This window comes from Prosopis cineraria, unplaced genomic scaffold (genome assembly GCF_029017545.1).
Source record: "Prosopis cineraria cultivar Desert tree isolate PC_DT_omini unplaced genomic scaffold, ASM2901754v1 PC13, whole genome shotgun sequence".
Lineage (NCBI taxonomy): Eukaryota > Viridiplantae > Streptophyta > Magnoliopsida > Fabales > Fabaceae > Prosopis > Prosopis cineraria.
In genome coordinates, this window is record NW_026555344.1 from 35,926,683 (window position 1) to 35,946,172 (window position 19,490).

The 19,490-nt window shown below is 38.3% G+C and overlaps 1 protein-coding gene across 6 annotated transcripts; it reads left to right on the forward strand.

Annotated features, from left to right (window-relative positions):
* The first annotated feature begins 72 nt into the window (after positions 1–72).
* Positions 73–19,270, forward strand: LOC129290199 (chromatin modification-related protein EAF1 B-like). Of its 6 annotated transcripts, none has more exons than XM_054926908.1 (24): positions 73–379; positions 1,281–1,522; positions 2,970–3,159; positions 3,276–3,330; positions 3,415–3,512; positions 3,671–5,057; positions 5,175–5,297; positions 5,459–5,725; positions 6,344–6,535; positions 6,801–6,881; positions 7,064–7,121; positions 7,207–7,718; positions 7,824–7,889; positions 11,322–11,379; positions 11,481–11,668; positions 11,767–11,820; positions 11,940–12,020; positions 12,466–12,603; positions 12,709–12,825; positions 14,990–15,090; positions 15,250–15,465; positions 15,558–15,939; positions 16,212–17,955; positions 18,825–19,270. In XM_054926908.1, exons 3-23 carry the CDS (start codon positions 3,017–3,019, stop codon positions 17,871–17,873), a joined length of 5,979 nt encoding a protein of 1,992 aa, XP_054782883.1. In that variant the 5' UTR covers positions 73–379; positions 1,281–1,522; positions 2,970–3,016; the 3' UTR covers positions 17,874–17,955; positions 18,825–19,270. The 6 variants fall into 6 exon arrangements, with proteins under 6 accessions (XP_054782883.1, XP_054782889.1, XP_054782888.1 ...); XM_054926914.1 differs by having other exon boundaries at positions 7,839–7,889; XM_054926913.1 differs by having other exon boundaries at positions 6,347–6,535.
* Positions 19,271–19,490: the final 220 nt, after the last annotated feature.

A 19,490-nucleotide genomic window follows, 5' to 3' on the forward strand; every position in this document is an offset into this window, starting at 1 on the left:
AAGCCCAAAATGGACGTTCTATTTCTCAAAGGCCTCCTCTTCGTCGTCGTCTCCATGCCCAGCCCACTAGTACTCGCAGGGGTCGCATAGTCCCTCTCCTCTCGCACGAAGAAGAAGCAACTTGCAGATTTAGAGAAAGAAACAAAAGCTGAAGCATCAAATTGGCGTTGTTGGATTTCGCACGGACACTGAAATACGCTTTCATGGTTGACATTTGCTGTTGAATGTTAGGTTTTTAGGGCTAATTCGTGCTCGTTCCCTTCCACATAAAGGCCCCTCTTCCAAAACCCTAGGAAACAGGAAGTTGAACGTGGCAAGGCCTCAAGGTGTTTCAACTTGTGCCCTAGCTCAAAAATTCGTGCTTCTCGCGTATAATAAGGTGTTTTTCCTCTCTTAATTGTCATTGTTTGGGCACTAGTCTGTGTAGCTGGAAACCCTAGAATCATGCAAACTGGGAAATTCGTGGAAATGGGCGTCCTTAGGGTCTTTAATTTGAGGGATGAATTTTTCTTAATTGTTTTTCGTTGGGGCTGTCTTATGCATTGTCATGAAATGTCGTCAGGTTTATGCCTGAGCTTGTGTCTGTTGGGTTGAGTGAAATTGGTGTCTCATTTATGTCTGGGATTTTGCCTGCCCATATTGGGCAACGAGGAAGAATGCATTTCTTAGAGCGGTAAGCAACTAATGTGAATAATAAATTTACCGTTCGTGATGCCAGCTCAAAATTTTGAAGGTAATCATTGGCGCCAACCTCCATGTATGCAATAGCCGAGACAACATACGTATAAATAAGTAATAGTGACGAGTATTTTGGTTGCTATTTACGTCGTATTTTATCTTTGCTGTGCATTCACATCATTCGATACTGTTATGGTCATGCGTCTTTAAGCCTGCAACCTCTATGGGTTATGCATTTACGTGCATGTGCAAATAACTCAAACCACGTCGCTTCCTGTCTTCAAAGTGGAACAATTTTTTTTTTTTTTTTAACATTTCTTCTAGTCTTTAGGACTGCATGTAACCATATCCGCTAGCTTGTTTTAAGAGTGTACGTGCTTTTATTTCATCCACTTCCAGAAACTTATTATTTTGTATTATATAGAATCTTATTGTTTTGATGAAAAGACGAGAACCCTTTTCTCGGTGAATTTTGAATAGTCAACATCAATTTTCATTTCTACATGCGTACAGTATCACAGCATATAGGAAGACAATATCTACTTGGCCAGAACCCTTTGATTGGTGAATTTTAAATCATTTTTTTTCTACTTATGTTACAGTGTTGCAGCCTGTAGAAGGATCATATCTACTTGGTTTTTTCTCTGTGGAATATTTCTCAACCGTTCATCAAGTGAAAGAAAATATTGTCTTGAATTGCTGAAGGAAGGCCTGATTGATTACTTATTTATGCAAGGCTTATGAAGAAACAAAGTTATATACAAGCAGCTAGTTGGTTTCAGACCTAAGTACCATCATCACAAGTGAGCTAAAACCTGCTTCAGTGTTATCAGCTTAGTTCTTGGTGATGCCTCTATTCAATTGATTGCTCCTAACCATTAGCTAGAATTTTGAACTACCTAGGTAGTCAAAGGTTGCTCACTTCATGCCTGAGGCACAAAGGCAAGGTACTAGGACTTGGGAGGCCACGATGCCTCTAGCTGGCTGAGGCAGGGGCCTTCCATCCAGGTGCTTGCATGTCAGTGTCTTGTACCTTTGTGGTGGATGCAACAGCTTGCATCAGGTGCAAACTATAAAAGCTAACCTGATAACTCAAAACCATCACATCACATTAAGTATCTTAAATCTCAAAATAAGATAATTTAAACATAAGGAAAGCCATAAAGCACAGCCCAGCAACTCTATTGAGCCGCAATGTGCTTCTAAGCTATTTTGTTTTACTTTATCACTCTGTTATGCTTTCAGAATTCAGTCAAACTGGTAGATATTTATAATTCAGACAGGAGAGAGAAAGAGAGGGGAAGAGAGAGAAGGGAGATTGATGGAGAGAAGAATAGAAAGGGGAACAGAGAGAAAATCGCAACAGAGAGTTGCGCTGAATACTTAACTGAATTATTCCAAATCATAATCTGAATACAAGGCTCAACATCCAACCTACTCCAATAGTCATTTTCTAACTGACTTTTATTACTTCTATTCCCATCACTTCTGTAGTTACAATTATACAAAAAATCCTTCTCTCTTTCAAACTTCTCAGGCCTGTAGCTTTTTTAATTTGCTTATTATGCTTATAAGTCTTCATATTTATTTCCTATTTATGTAGTACATTTTCAGCCTCTTATTTTACTGTCTTGCTTCACTTGGGTAAACACTTATCTATTGCCTCAAGGAATTAGGAGAACCCCACGTTTTTAAGTGTGTCTCTAATGTTTGCGTTACTGATCTTTAAAAGTTCATCCTTCATGCCCTCCTGCACATTTTCATTATATGATTTAATAATAAAACGAGGAAAAGAAAGAGTTCATGTTAGAGGCCACTTTTGTGTTGAAATTTGCAGTTTGTGATCTGTGTCAGTGGTGCTGCTTTTCTCTTCTTTCCTTATAAATGATATCTGCAGGACCCATATCTTCTTCACTCTTCCGCCCTTCTTATTTAGCTCATGACTGCATAGGGAACATTGCAACCTTCTTTATCTGCTAAGCAGTACTTCATTCAACATACTTCAATAAACAGGCCCCTGCAAATAGTCGTTTTATGTGTGTGTGTGAGGGGGAGAGCGAGGGCAGAAGATTGATTTAAGCCTTGAGGAAAAATGTTCCTGTTTGGACATTTCTGATTTATTGCTTCTTGATGCCTGTAAGATTTTGGTTGTCAACAATGTTCACATTCTGTCCGGCTTAGTTCTTTTTTCTCTTGTTTTTAATATTACATAATGTTCTATTTGTAAATTTAGGTGCTTCTATGTAGTTCCCCCCATCTGATTTGCCCTCTTGCCTTAATGAATTTGGCAGATGTTTTAATAGATGGGAGGTGAAGCTCTTAGACATTAGGAGTGGGAATGCATGGATGTAATTCTGGATCGGCTCTCCTTGTAAATGCTGAGGTTGATTCCATGGGAGGAGTTATTGACGGTGGAGTTGGCATAGGGTTGAAAACCTCTCCCCGCCGAGCAGCCATTGAGAAGGCTCAGGCAGAGCTCAGGTGATGAGAGGTTCATTTATGCACTTCAGTTCTGTTTTTTTGTCTTGTTTTCTTGAGCACCAATGTGATATTTTTATGTTATACACTAAGAATAACCTATTGGATGTCGATAACAGACAGGAGTATGATGTTCGTGAGGAAAGAAAAAGGGAGCTAGAATTTCTTGAAAAAGTAGGTGGTTTTAATCATTTGCACACTGTATTTTCTGATAGTTGTATGCAAATGGTGATTACCTTTTATGCTTTGTAAGTGTAGGGTGGGAATCCTCTGGACTTCAAGTTTGGGAATGCTGCTTCAGCTAGTGTCCAATCTACTTCACTCACTGATCAACACCATGAGCAGTTTGTGACCAGGTTGGTAATGATTTTTCCTCTTGTTTTTCCTGGATCCTTTTTACTCTTGCCAGTATCTTCTGCTTTTTAATGAATATCTTTTACATTCAATTTTCTTAATTCTTAATAACATTTCATTGTTTCTTTCTCTTGACTTTTCTATCTTCTTGTGATCTCAGTGAAGCAAAAGGTAGTTTTGCTTTGACGGCGTCCCCTCATGGTGACTCTGTTGACAGTAGTGCTAGACCAGGTGCTCCTTCAGTTAGTGAACCTAATACTGCTGATGATATCTTAGTTTTGGGTATTGATAATGAGTTACCTAAGGGTGAAAGGAGGTCTGTACATCAAAGTAGAAGGAACAATGTTGCTCCATCTGAGCAGTCTTCCAAAATTGATGGGAGTCAAAATGCTAAGGACTCAGAAGATTCTGCCATTTTCCGCCCATATGCTCGAAGAAATAGGTCCAGAACAAATCATGGTCCTCGGGGCAGTTCAAGGGATGGGAAGGGGTTGGTATCTGAAACAGGCAACTTGAAGGACCATAATTTGCCTGCTGTTTCTAAGCCAAAGCCCCCAAATATAAATGGCGAGGTAGTTACTAAAGATATCATTTCTGTCAATCCTTTGGTTAGCAAATTGGATGGTGTCCGAGCTGATCAAACAACTAGTGGCAATAGCATTCCTGAAGTTAAATTGGATATCACTGTCAAAATAAACTGTAAGGAAGATCGGTGTACTCTGCCTTCTCATGATGATACTGTACAAAACCCAGTCGTCATGGCTTCTGGGGAGGCTGATGCAGTTGAAGAAAGGGAACCGTTAACTTCTGCTGATCTGGAGCCTCTGCCTAAAGCTATGAAACCAGAAAATGAATCCTGTTCTGGCCAGCAAAATGAAATTGCCGGCATAAAAGCAGATAACAAGGGCATAGTGAATGAAGAACAAAATGGTGATGCTGCCTTAGGTGGGGTGATTTTCAATTCAGGGTCTTCTTGTGCCCAAACTAGTGTAGGTAGAGATGTTAATAATGATAGTGATATGTGTAACAATGCAAAAAATGTTAATGGCAATGGAAGTGCTGTGGGAAAGATGCCAGAATTTGATAAGAAACTAAATTTAACTGGTTGTGAAGTAAAAGAAAGGATTAAGACCAATGCTAGTGAAGGTGGGGCTACTGATAACAATGGGAATGATGATGGTTGCGGAAACCATTATGGTAGTGGTAATATGGTCAAAGCTGAGGAAGATGTTTGCGTTAACAGCTCTTCCATGCAAAACAAGTCAAGTGATTTTTCCAACATCAAGGGACAAAATGACAGTACTGTATCAAAAACTGATAAAGAGTTTAATGATGTCTTGGTGGATCATTCCAACCCTGTCAAGGGCAGCAGCTCTGGAAGACACCACCAGGAGCCAATGGATGTGTCAAATCGTGAGCTTCCTCAGGCAGTTCTGGCAGAAAAGGTTCCTACTACTGCCCCTGACCTTCAGCCATGTTCCAATCACCATTTATTGGCAGATAGGGCACGTGAAGATTCTATTTTGGAAGAGGCACGGATTATAGAGGTCCTCATTTTTTATATTCTATTTATAGTAACTCATGCCTGTTTTTGTCAACTTCTGAAACTTTTTCCTTTATCATCTGATCAATGAACTCTATAAATGTCTGCATGTATTAAACAGGCCAAGCGGAAGAGGATCACAGAATTGTCATCAATTCGCACTTTACCCACACAGAACCACCGTAAATGTCACTGGGGTTTTGTCCTTGAGGAAATGGCATGGATGGCAAATGATTATGCCCAGGTTTAAATTTCTACACTTACTAGTGATTCTCTGCTTTCCCCCTCCTCCTGTGGTAGCCTCAACCATTTATGGACTAGCAAAAATGTACAAGGCTAATCTTACTAAAATCCTGTGATTTTTTTTCCTTATAAAGAAAGGTTTTTTCTTGGCATTTCTTGCAGGAAAGACTTTGGAAGATAACTGCTGCAGCACAATTATGTCATCAAGCTGTTTTTACCTCTCGTTTAAGATTGGAAGAGAAAAATAAACATAGGGGAATTAAAGTTGTGGCTTACAACATAGCTAAGGCTGTCATGCAGTTCTGGCATTCAGCTGAGCTTCTTCTAGAAATCAGTGATGCTAGTATGAACTACACTGGTGCTTTGTCAGAATCTGAGAAAGTTGATGTGGTAGAAGCTTCTAGGAACAAGAGAAGAAATTCAGATGTGGTACTGGTTATTTCTTGGGCTCTTTCTTTTTACATATAAAACAACTTGGTCTTGAACCTTCGCTGTTGGTCCCTACTTTGGTCGGTAATGGGACATGACATCACTGTTGTGTTATTTTACTTGAAATTTGTTTATTTGAATGATACGATACAAATGACATTGCTTCTATAATGAAGTAAAAATGAATGAGATTATTATTATCATGTTATATATGTAAAGTCAAATATTTTAGAAATTAAAATTTTCTTGTCATTAACATCTGAATTTGGATATTTGAATCCATGGGCCTTGCATGGAATTGTAGTTTCAGAGCTGTCCACTAATATCAACTGATGTATAGCTTTCAATTCTTATATATTTGCCTTGCTAGTTTCGCTATGTTATGCTAATATTCTCATTTGTGCAGAAGCAGTCCTTTCCCCCCTTTTTCTTTATGCTTGTTAGATGTATTGCAGGTTCAAAAACTACTGCATACTGTGAGTGTTGATATTCGTCATAGCTATTATCTGGAAGAATTGAGACATATTAGTTATCCCCCAATCTGTTGTCTTTCTATAGTATTTATCTTCATCATGAGCTACTTGTTACTGATTCCATAGTGTCGGTTGTTTTGTTCAGAAGACAAACAGACATTTGGACGAACAACATCCCTGGAAAAACGTGGCTAAGAATCTGCAAGCTTATGCTTTGAGATTTTTGAAGTATAGTAAGCCTTATGAAACTTCCTCTCAAGCTGAAGCACCAACAACACCTGATAGGATATCTGATTCAGGCACTCTGGGCATGCCATGGGAGGAGCATCTTACAGAAGTATGGGCCAAGCTTCCTTATATGTGCTTGGTTTGTTTTTTTTTTTTTAATGTTGGCATTAGTGATTTTCTTCTTTTATCTCTCTTCTATTGCATTTTTCTGCTTTGATAATTCATTTTTATCATAACTGTCTTTGAATTCCATTGGATGGGGATGCTTTATCTATTGGGTTATTCAATGGATTGTGTGGATAATTTTTATGGTCTATTCATTGTAATGGATGTAGGCAAAATGCACCTTCACATTTCATAATTTTAACTGGCAGGAAAGTCTCTTCTATATGGTTCCTTCGACAGCAATGGAAGCATACCGAAAATCTGTTGAATCTCATTTCCTACACGTTGAGGTGAATATATTACTAAAGATCTTGTACTTGCTACCTTCCATAGATATTTCAGGAATATCATTTTGGTCTTAGGATATGCTACAAGGTCATCTGAATCTTTTATCCTTCTTTCATATCATTGAGTCAAATAAACATTGTGACTTCCTTGTGGCCATTAGTGCTAATAAATATAACTTTTTCAGAAAACTGGGAGTAGCATGCAGGAGGAAGTTGAGATATCTCTTTATGATGCTGCACCAGGTAATGTTGGATTAGTTTGCATTTTGATTTATAAGTGGACTAATGATCAATCTGGAACTTTTTACACATTTAAATTGAATTGTAGAGTTTGGATCAGAAGAGAATGCATATGATGAGGATGATGGAGAAACAAGCACTTACTACTTGCCTGGTGTCTATGAGGGTAGAAAACCAAAATCAGCTCACAAGAAGCATAGAAACATGATGAAATCTTACCCTCCAAGGTCCTGTGACTTTGGGGCTGATTTTCCCTATGGAAATTATACATCTGGATCTCAGCCATCCATGCTAATAGGAAAAAGGCCTGCTAGCTTAAATGTTGGGCCTATAACAAAACGCATGCGAACAGCTTCTAGACAGAGAGTTGTAAGTCCTTTCACAGCTGGGATCACAGGGACAGTGCAGCCTCAAGTTAAGACAGATGCTTCAAGTGGGGATACCAATTCCTTTCAAGACGACCAAAGTACTTTACACTGCGGATCTCAGATTCAGAAAAGTGTGGAGGTGGAGTCAATTGGAGAGTTTGAAAGGCAGTTACTGTATGACTGTGCTGAAATGCCTGTTAAAACAAAGAAGAAGAAGAAGGCAAAGAATCTGGTAATATCAATTTGTATATTCATGTAACTTGAAGGGATAGTTGATTTATTTATGTAGATATGTGTTCATTCATTTTGGATCTATACCTCAGCTTTAGTTGCATAGCTTTTATTTCTGCAGGGTTCTACATGTGATCAGGGATGGCAGGTGGATTCAGTTCTAAACGAACAGGTGATTTTTCTATTATCATATGATAAGGACTACAGATGCGAGTCATTCTTATCAGAATTGGTGAAAATTGAAATGACTATCTTTAAATTTGGCAAAAGTGTGCCCTATTAAAAAGTTTGATGTTGCATCAGCATGAGGGAGAAGATTGCTTTATGCAATATCTTCTACTTGTTACATGTTGGATTCATTATGTGAAGCTAATGTTTAAAGATTTTTAAGGTTTTAGGGAAAGGGAAGAGGAATAAGAATGGGAATGCAATGGAATTCTGTGGGCTGTGGCCCAAAATCACAATTGATTTGACAAGCAAGAAATGGGAACACTTTTTCAATTGTGCGTTTGGAAGGGTAGATATACTGCTGAAATATAAAGGAAAGCTGAGCAAATGACATGCACTGATGGGCTGAAAGAAGATATTAAAATATTTTGTTAAGATAAAAAAGAAAAGAAAAAAAATAATTGAGATTAAAGATCAATAAATCATTATTGCATCTAAGCCCTGAATATGAAATGGGTTCATTTGTCCTCCCTTCTCTTTGTTCATTAGCAGAAGCCGGAGAATGTGGAGGCTTTTGCTATGCTGTCTGAGGGGTAGCTAACGGAATTGACCTGAAAGCTTTATTGTTTTTGCTGTACCTTGAGCACAAAATAGTATTTTGTGCATCACATTCCTTTTAAAACATTGATTCCTATCCACTAATTGAATCAAAGAGCATTTCAATATCTTGAGGGAGGGAGCATTCCTAATAAAAGGAATTCTATTGTATGGGAACAGCCTTTTGCTTCTTTTCCAATTCTTTCCTTCTCCTTTTCCATCGTTTTTCTTGCTGGCTGTTATGGGCTCTGTGCTAAGCAATTTGAAATTTTGAAAAGGTTAGAAAGGTTTTTGCCTCAACTGTGGAATTTAAAGTGGTGTTTAGTATCAAATGTCAGCTGCATAGGCTCATAAATCAACATACATCTTAAAAAAATCAAATTGCCCTGTGTATTTACTGTTAATCATCATCATTATTTAGTTAGTTTTATTTTAAATCGTGATGAAAAATATATTTATGTGGAAATATATTGAAATATCTTTTAATTCAAGTTCTATTTTGATCAGATGTTCCTATTCCATGGACATTTTCTTCTCAGAATCTTAATCTAATAGGCCCTGTTTGGTATAATGGAATTCTAAGTCTGGAAATGGAATCATAAATGGATTCTTAATGTAAGTTTGTTTGGTATTATAGATTTTGGATTCATTGGAATCCCAATTACAGCAAAATATGCAGAATCCAATTCCATTTCAGGCTCCATAGAATCCGTTCAATTCTCTGGAATTGAAATTTAAAGGCACTTCTACCCTCATCACTGTCTGTCTCCTCCACCCTCATCCATCATCATTTGCTTCACCTTCAACCACTTCCAACTACTTGCCTTCAACTTCATTGTTAAACTCCAATCATCATTGCTGCTTTTCTTGCCATGATGAACCAGCTAAAGGACATGTGATTTACAGCAACAACAACAACAACAACAACAACAACAACAACAACAAGCCTTTATCCCACTAGGTGGGGTCGGCTACATGGATTGCAAGACGCCATTGTGCTCTATCATTTATTAAGCTTTTAGGAATATTATTAATTAAGGGATCGCGTTTAACAACTTCCAAGAGTGTTCTCTTAGGCCTTTCTCTACCCCTTTTAATCGGACTCAAAATTATATGTTCCACTCTTCTTACTGGTGCCTCCCTTGGTCTTCTTTGTACATGCCCAAACCATCTCAACTGATTTTCTACCATTTTTTCCTCAATAGGTGCTACCCTCACTTTTTCGCGTACGTGCTCATTTCGAATTTTATCTTTACGTGTACATCCGCACATCCATCGTAACATTCTCATCTCTGCTACTCCAACTTTATGCTCTTGCTGTCCCGTTAGAGCCCAGCATTCACTATTATATAACATTGCCGGTCTGGTAGCAGTGCGATAAAACTTTTCTTTAAGTTTATTAGGCACCTTACGGTCGCAAAGGACATGTGATTTACAAAAACAAAAAATACAAAAGGTAAGCCTGGTGGGATGATGGCATGGAAGTTGCCCAGCCATGGAATCAAGTTCGATGGTGCTCTTGTAGGGATTTTATGGGTTATGAATATGCTCCAAATTTTTTCTGGTTCAACCCATATTTCTAAAAGTTACAGAGATCTTCGTACGGTGACAATGGCCAAGGGGAGAGACGAACATGAGAGAGATGATTTTTTTTAAAGGGGTATTTTGGTCTTTTCATATTTTAAATACATGTATATATTAAAATTAAATCAAGATTCTATCTTCATACCAGACACACTTTTAAAATTCAATTCTATTTCAATTCCATCAAAAACCCTTCCATCATATCAAACAAGGCCTTAATTGTAGGCCTAGGAATAGTTTTATTATATCTTCACAACGTGCCCCCACTTGGAAGAGTATGCCTAATGTACCGATCTTATCATTAGCTTTTATGCCTAATTGAGTTATAAATGTATGTTTGGTATGAAGATGGAATCTGAATATAATATTAATAAATATATGTATTTAAAATAGATAAAGACCAAAATGCCCTTATAAAAAAAATAAAAAACTTAGCCATCATGATGGAGTGTGTATGTGGGGCACTTATGACAATTCCATGGAATTGTGGCAATTCCATCATGATGGAGATGGAATTGAATTCTAGGTATTTTGGTAGAATTGGAATCCATAAGGAATTGGATTCATGCATACCAAACAATTGAAAGCATGATTCCAATTCCAATTCCATTTCTCTTGGACCCAATTCTAATGTACCAAACATGACCTTAGATGTATTTAAATTCTGGGAAAGTATGCCTACTGTACCGATCTTATCATTAGCTTTTATGACTGCGAGATGGATATTGTTTAGCTGGGGTAAATAAGTTGGAAAAGTGAGGAATAGAGTTGATAGATTATGCTTACAATGTTATAGGCTGTTGGAAATGAGGTTTATACATTTAATGTTGGTTTTTGACTTAGAAGTGAGCAGTTTAAGAAGATCTGGATAATCTGGGTGTTGGGGGTGGGTTTGTTGTTATTCATGCTGGGTACAAATTAATAATGCATTGGCACAATTGCCTTGGGATTTTTTTTTTTGGGTGCAGGGTTAAGCTCTTATATAATAGCGAAGCCTGACAGGATTGAGTCTGGACTTGACTGTAGGCAAGTTATATTTTTTGGTCTAGCATTAGAGAGCATGGAAGAAGATTAAGCACGATCAATGATTTTATTTTAATCATATGTAGTAGGTACCTAAATATAGCTGAAAATAAGATAACTGGGTTCCCTGTGGCTTTCTTATTGTTGGTTAAATAATTGACTTTTTAACTATTTCTCGACCATGTTAACCTGAATTTTTATTGAGTTATGCTGTGGTGACTTTACAATGCAGAGGGATCATTCCAAGAAGAGATTAGACAGTCATCATTTTGATCCTAACGGAAGCAGTGGTAAGATAAGTTTCCATCTTGTTGCTGTTAGAATTTGTATAGCATTATTGGGTATCATGTGTTCTTTTAGTTTTTACACATTTAATTGTTGTATTCTGAAGGTTTGTATGCCCAACATATTGTGAAGAAGCCAAAGACAATGAAGCTGACACTTGATAATACATTTGACAACATTCCTACAATGAATGGTTCTATTCCTTCTCCAGCTACTTCGCAAATGAGTAACATGTCCAATCAAAGTAAACTCATTAAAATTCGGGATAGAGGCCGTAAGGCAAAATCACTGAAGGTAAATTTGGCATGTACTTAGATTGTCACGTGCTTGCAAATTTTAGTCATTTGACTTTGTTGATATATTTGTAATGTATCTATTATTTTTATTTATAGATACCTGCTGGACAGCCTGGTTCCGGAAGTCCTTGGTCACTTTTTGAAGACCAGGTCTTTTATAGTTCCTAAGCCATCTTATCCCCCTCCCCTTGCGCACATCTAGAATTTTTTTTTTAATTTCAATCATTATCATGCGCTTTTAATTTACTTTTATCTTTTCCCTGTTACAGGCCCTTGTTGTCCTGGTACACGATATGGGTCCAAACTGGGAGCTTGTTAGTGATGCTATTAATAGCACTCTTCAATTTAAGGTAATAATCCGTTTATATTCATGTGTATGGATAGATGCCAAGATTGCAGGACTCCATATTATTTGAGGAAGTATCCTCTTGGGATCTGAAGAATGATGGTTAAAATGAAATGAATGTCCTAGATTTCCTTGTTTTTATCATAACATAGTTTTGCTGTTTTACCTAAAGCAGTGCCCCGTAATGGTCTAGATGAAGATCTCTGAAAGAAAATGTAAATATAATCCATAACACTCGTACATCATAGGATGTCTGTCTGCATAACCTTTGGGACAAGATTTCATTAAATTCAGCACTGATTTTGATATTTTTCGTTGGATTAAAAAAAGATGTGTCATCCTTTTTTTTTTTTAATGCTTATTTCATTCTGAAATTTCACCTGCCTCGTTTATTTCACATTTAAACTGCATTTATGATTGGGTTCCATGAAATTTGGCAACATTTTCAGTGTATCTTCCGGAAGCCAAAAGAATGCAAGGATCGTCATAAGTTCTTGATGGATAGAAGTGCTGGGGATGGTGCTGATAGTGCCGAAGATTCTGGGTCTTCCCAGTCTTATCCATCTACACTACCTGGAATTCCTAAGGCAGGGGTTTTTTGTCAAGTTTTATTTAGTGTCTCTTCCATTGATGGAAGAAGTACATGTGGTTGACACAAATGTTGTGGGTTTGGTGACTTGTATCTTTTGCAGGGTAGTGCCAGGCAGTTATTTCAACGATTGCAAGGACCCATGGAGGAGGATACCCTCAAGTCTCATTTTGAGAATATTATGAAGATTGGGCAGAAGCAATACTACCGTAGGAATCAGGTCTGGATCTGTAGATACTGTAATGAATCACATGTCGATTGACCTTGGGATTACGTTATAATAAATGCTACACATTTGAATCATTTTCCTACCTTCTAAATTCTACACATTTGAATCATTTTCCTATTCTTTTTACTTACTCTATAGTTATAAGGTTTGACAGAGGCCTATAATTAGGTTGGTAACTTTCAACAGATATAATTTGGTAAGAAGGATAGATTATGATGGAGTAGAAGATGTCTTATTGAAACGTAAAATAGGAGCACAACAGATCATAGACCATGTCAATGAAACTTTTGATGAAGCAATCTGTTTCTGTATATTTGACATGGCAACCCCCTTTGTAGGAACCTTGGGCAGAAGACTAAATGGAAGGCATGCAAACTAGCTTGTCTTGTACTATCTTAAGCTACAGAGATACATAGTATCTCTAGTAACAAAGATGCACCCAAAAAATGTTAGCAATGATCTTGTACTAAGTGCACCTTAACATGTCAAAAACTATTGCCATTAGGTTTAGGCCTCTTTTTCTGACCAAAACCATTTGAACCTTTTCAGAGGAACCCTTCCAATGCCTGAGAGTATGCCCTTTACATGCCTATGACTCCAAATATTTTATTCAAAGCCAGAGATATAATGCCTGACGATGTAATGGTTGCAGCTAATTCTGAGCTGTCCATACACCATAATGCAAGTTTCAGAAGTTAGATATCCGCAACTTCCAACATTTTATCAGCATTAACCTTATTGAGTACTGCAGTCTAGACGAATGACTTGATGCTATTGAGTTGGGATGACAAAGGAGCGTTTGATATATTTTAACCATGTGAAAGGAGAAATCATACTGCAACCATTTGCCTGAATAAGTAATGCAGTATCTTACACTTAGGTTGTCCTCCAAGTCTTTAGGAAATGTGATACTGGAAGATATGAGCATTTTGTGTTGGCTCTGCATCATTTATGGCTACACTTGTGGCTCAATTGGAACTATGTTATGGTTCTTTGTTTATTCAGATTATTGACCACATTGAGAAACGGTTCTTCTGCTTGGTGATTCCATAAACCTTCTTTGACTCTTGGATTACAGTCTTTTTTTCATCTTCTGATAGGAAACATAACTAGGATTATTTTATTATTATCCTAAGATGATTAGGATTTTCTGTATTTTTTAAATTAGGATATTTTATTTGATTATCTTTTATATTTAATTTAGTTTTGAATTAGGATTTATCTCATATTTGAATAAGGATGATTTTAACTCTATCTTTTAGAGGTTGAGTAGTTCATATTATTTAGGATTAGTACTAGCGATCTATAAATAGCTTTAGAGTTATTGACTTGTAGTTCTTTTTGACTTACAGAATAAATCTTGAGTTGTCCTTCAAATTCCCCCCCCCCCCGGTACTTTTCCCTTTCTTTCTAGTCATCCCTCCTCCCTCCTCTTTCATTTTTCCTTTCATTGTTTTACATCACTTTTTTTGCTTTATGTTTGCATAATTTGGTGCCTTTGCTTTTTGTTTCTGCGTTGTCGTCTTTTGAATGAGATTTGGCTCTTCATATTCGTTGTGGCAGATTATTTAATATAGTTGATAAGTTGACAAAAAGTTGGGCTAAGGCCACTCATGAGTTTGTCACACATTTTTGTTTGTCATAACTACAACAACAACAACAACAACAAGCCTTTATCCCACTAGGTGGGGTCGGCTACATGGATTGCAAGACGCCATTGTGCTCTATCATTTATTAAGCTTTTAGAAATATTATTAATTAAGAGATCACGTTCAACAACTTCCAAGAGTGTTCTCTTAGGCCTTCCTCTACCTCTCTTAATCGGACTCAAAGTTATATGTTCCACTCTTCTCACTGGTGCCTCCCTTGGTCTTCTTTGTACATGCCCAAACCATCTCAACCGATTTTCTACCATTTTTTCCTCAATAGGTGCCACCCTCACTTTTTCACGTATGTGCTCATTTCGAATTTTATCTTTACGTGTATGTCCGCTTGTTTGTCATAACTAAGGAAGGTTAAATGACCACTGGAAAGTCTGATTGTATCGATAGAATAGTATGGTTGTGCTTGCAGTTCTGTTCACTATGTAGCATGACTGTGTTGTTTTCAAATTTTAATGAAGCTATTCTAAATTGAATTTCTTGATTTATTGCAGAATGATATCCAGGATTTGAAACAAATAGTACCTGTTCATAATTCACATGTAATTGCTCTTACCCAAGTCTGTCCAAACAACCTCAATGGAGTTCTTCTAACGTAAGTTCTTAATTTAATTTGGTTTTTGGGTGATGAATAAAAGTCTTTTTGATGCTCTTCCAAGTGGATTTAGGCTTACCTTGTTATTGTGACATTTTTTGCTCACATCTTTATTCTGTTTACTGTGAGTAGTTTGATTGTGTTTGTTTCTGGATGAAGGCCCCTTGATCTTTGTGATACAAATGCGCCAACCCCAGATGCCCTTTCCCTTGGGTACCAAGGTTCAACTGCTGGTGGTTTGGCATTATCAAATCAAGGTTCATTGCCATCAATGCACCCCACATCAGGGGCAAATTCCTCACTTCCAGGTTCTTCTGGCTTGGCACTTGGTAATAACTTGACATCACCATCTGGTCCAGTTCCTGCCTCTGTCAGGTATATGCTTAATGTGGATGGTAGATCTCTGCACAACTGTGCTATTACATACATACATTTTATAACTCTGATGGGTATGTGTGTTTTCCCAGGGATATTAGGTATGGGGTTCCGAGAACTTCACCTTTATCTGTCGATGAGCAGCAGAGAATGCAACAGTATAATCAAATGATATCTGGCAGAAATATGCAGCAGGCTAGCATGTCCGTTCCTGGATCCCTTTCTGGAAGTGATCGTGGTGTTCGTATGCTGCATGGTGGAAATGGTATGGGCATGATGTGTGGCATGAATAGAAGCATGTCCATGTCAAGGCCTGGGCTTCAAGGTATGGCACCATCATCTATGCTGAATTCTGGAAATTTGCATTCCTCTAGCATGGTGGGGATGCCGAGCCCTGTAAATATGCACTCAGGAGTTGGTACAGGACAAGGCAACTCAATGCTGAGACCTCGTGAGGCTCTACATGTGATAAGGGTGAGAAGTTCTCTTGTTCTATCATTCAAGGTTTAACTGATTCTATACACTATTTGGTTGGGATTTCCAAGTATGGATTTGAAACTTTTCACCCTCCGAGCTGTTTTTTTAGTTTTTATCAAGTCCTAAATAGCCTTGTTGGAGTTTCTTATGTGATCTGTTCCTCAGCCAATTAGTATGTTATAAGTTGATGACTGTCAGTTTTATTTTGGGAAGCCTATATTTTGATTTCATTTCATTTCTGCTGATAAATATATCCCCATTGTCATTAGCCGGGTCATAATCCAGAACATCAAAGGCAAATGATGGTTCCAGAGCTGCCGGTTCAGGTCTCCCAAGGGGCCAGCCAGGGTATCTCGGCCTTTAATGGGTTGAGTTCTGCCTTTAATAATCAGACATCTCCACCACCTGTCCAGCCATACCCAGGGCATGCTCAGCAGCCACATCAGATACCTCAGCAACAGTCTCATCTCAGCAGTTCTCATCCTCATCTTCAAGGTACAAATCATGCCACTAATCCCCAGCAGCAAGCCTTGGCACTCCGTTTGGCCAAGGAAAGGCGGCTGCAGCACCAGCAACGATATCTGCAGCAGCAACAATTTGCTTCATCAAATACACTGATGCCGCATGTTCAGGCACAGTCCCAACTTCCCGTGTCATCAGCTTCACAGAACAGTTCTCAGATTCAATCTCAAAATTCATCTCAGCAAGGAGTACCTGTCTCCCCTGTAACATCTCAGCACCAGCAGCAGAAACATCACCTGCCACAACATGGTTTCAGCAGGAATCCTGGTGCTAGTGGATTGACCAACCAAGCAGTTAAACAACGGCAACGACAGCCACAACAGCAGCAATATCAGCAGCCTGGTAGGCAGCATCCTAATCCACGGCAGCATGCAGAGTCTCAGCAACAGGCTAAACTTGTGAAGGGAATAGGAAGAGGAAATATGTTGGCTCATCAGAACATCTCTTTGGATGCTTCTCATCTAAATGGCCTCTCTATACCTCCAGGAAGTCAAAACCCTGAGAAAGGGGACCCAGTGATGCACGTAATGCAAGGACAGAACTCATATCCTGAATCTGGTTTAAGTTCAAATCAACAGTCAAAGCCATTGCCTTCTGTTCATTCTACAAACCATTCTCAGTTGCAGCAGAAGCTGCATCCTGCGGCAACAGCCACTTCATCAAAGCATGCTCAATCAATGGTATCTGCTGATAGTAGTGCTCAAGAATCATCAGGACATATTTTGTCATCACCACAACCAGCTGTTATTACTTCTAATCATCACCAGATGCAGCTACAATCTCATCCTCAGTCTAAGCAAATTAATCAAACTCAATCAAACGTGCAGAGAATGATACAGCAGAGTCGTGCAGTACATTCTGAGTTGCCAAGCAAATCTCAGTCTGATCCCACTCAAGTTGATCAGCAGCCTACTAACAGTACTTCTGAGGTTAGCATGAGCTCTGTTATGACTCAGGGTTGCATTGATTCAGCGAATGTGGTATCTGCCATTCCTACTGCATCTTCTCAGTGGAAAACATCAGAACCTCCATCTGACTCCAATATGCCCAATTCAGCCATGCAAGCAGGCTCCTTGGGAAATGCAGCTGCTGGAAATTCAGCTGTAAAAGAGCCATTGCCACAGATTAGTCAAGGAATAGGCTCAAGACAGTTGTCGGTTAATTTGCCTTCTCATTCACAGAATTCTGGGGCACATTGGCCGCAGCAGCCACTGCCGCTGCAACAGTCTTCATCACAGCCCGTCCTATCCCAACAGCCATATAAGCCACAAGAACAGCAACTGCAAAAGCAACAGGATCAAGAGAAAAATTCACCCAAACAGGTGGCTTTACAACATCAGTCTCAGCAGCAAGTGCAACCAGGACAAAGCAGTCTGTTCATCCGTCCCCCAAATTCTAGAGTGGAGTGACGCATTCTATAGCTGGAGCTGCCAAGAGTGGTTGGTTCTGTCAGGAATGGAGTCTGTATGCTCTTTTGACAGCAATGTACAGGTATTTAAATTTCTATCTTTGCTAACTTGTACAATTATATTGAGCATTGAACTACATGAATTTGTTCTTTTGGAGGGATGTGCAATGTCATTTGTTTTGGAAGCATATGAAACATTTATTGCTGAGCAAATGTCGGATAGAAATTCTGAACTTATGCTAGTGTGGATGGCAATATTTTCCATTGGTCATTGCAGTAGTTAAAACAGTCTGACTTTGTCTATGATGGTGGCTACTGCTATAATTTTAAATTTAATATGCTACAATGGTGATTTTCATTGTGATGGCAGATTTCCATCTTTTCTGTTTTTGGATACAATGACAATTTTAACTACACCCAGGGGTTGAACCCCTGACCTCCCTGCTATGAGGGTGGATTTTATGCCATCATGACAAACGATCATTGGAAAATTTCCATCTTGCTTGAAATGAGACTGTAAAATCATTGTTGTAGGAGTATGAGTTTATGCTCTCTACTATAAAATGTTTGTTGAGACGCAGGCTGTTCAATCCTATTATTTTACTGCTGTCCTTTAATATCAGTTGAGTAGATAATGAGATTGATTAATGATGCATGTTTCATGCATGGTAACTGTTGATGGCCTTGTATAAATTAGAATTCCTAATACAATGATGGAAAGAGATTTTTATAGTGATGAAATTTAGTCTTGTTAGGTATTGCGTTGGTGGTGCTGTTATTTTTTGTTAGTTATAGCGTCAGTGCTGTTGGTGATTGTGCATAAATGTTCCTTGTTAAATGATTGTCTGTTTTTTTCCCTGCTGGAAATGTCTGTTTTGGTTTTTAATGAGAGAACCAAAAAATGTAGAATGACCCTGTTTATGTTATGGTTTTTTTTTTTTTTTTTTTGCAGATGAAGTTGGTTACCCATGAGGACAACAGAAATCCATTGTTTTCTGCAGGTCCTGTTAAAAATTCACGAAACTTATATTGGCAGGCATTCCTTTAGTTTATTCTTTTTCTGCAAATCTTGTATATTACCACTGTATTTAGAGGGTTATTCCCCGACCTCCCCTTTTTTTTTTCTTTTTCTTTTTTGGTTTCTTGGGGAAGAGACGAATATAGAGGTATATGTACAGGGCCGTCTCTTTTCCTTGTAGTTGTAACCCCTGGTTTTTTTTTTCCCCTTGTTCTTCCTGCCTATGTGCAGAAGAACGTAACCCTCTTCCTTTTTTGCCCTAGTAGATTAGTGGATGTATTATTACCCTCTCAGATAAATGGGATAGCAATCATTTTTCTGGGCAAACAGCCAATTGAAAGTATTGTGAATATAAATCTCTGGTGTATGAATTGGCCAAAGCTGTCTTTTATTATCTAGCACAAAGTACATCGATCTGTACTTGGGGAATTATCAAGTAAGCTGTTTTCAGTTTCTGCAATGCAACGTATCATCAGAGCCGATCCCTGTATCATAATGGATATAAAGTGACATTTTCTTGAAACTTCAGTTTGAAATGGTTGTTATGAACAGGTTTTGAAGTGCACACCATTGTTATGGCTGGCGGGTGATTGGACTTGG

Excerpts from the sequence above, each read along its gene's own strand:
- LOC129290199 (XM_054926908.1), top strand. The coding sequence starts at position 3,017 with ATGCATGGATGTAATTCTGGATCGGCTCTCCTTGTAAATGCTGAGGTT. Across the intron at positions 7,719-7,823 it reads AGAAGAAGGCAAAGAATCTG|CTTTTATTTCTGCAGGGTTC; the intron begins GTAATATCAATT and ends TTAGTTGCATAG. Across the intron at positions 11,380-11,480 it reads TGATCCTAACGGAAGCAGTG|GTTTGTATGCCCAACATATT; the intron begins GTAAGATAAGTT and ends TGTATTCTGAAG.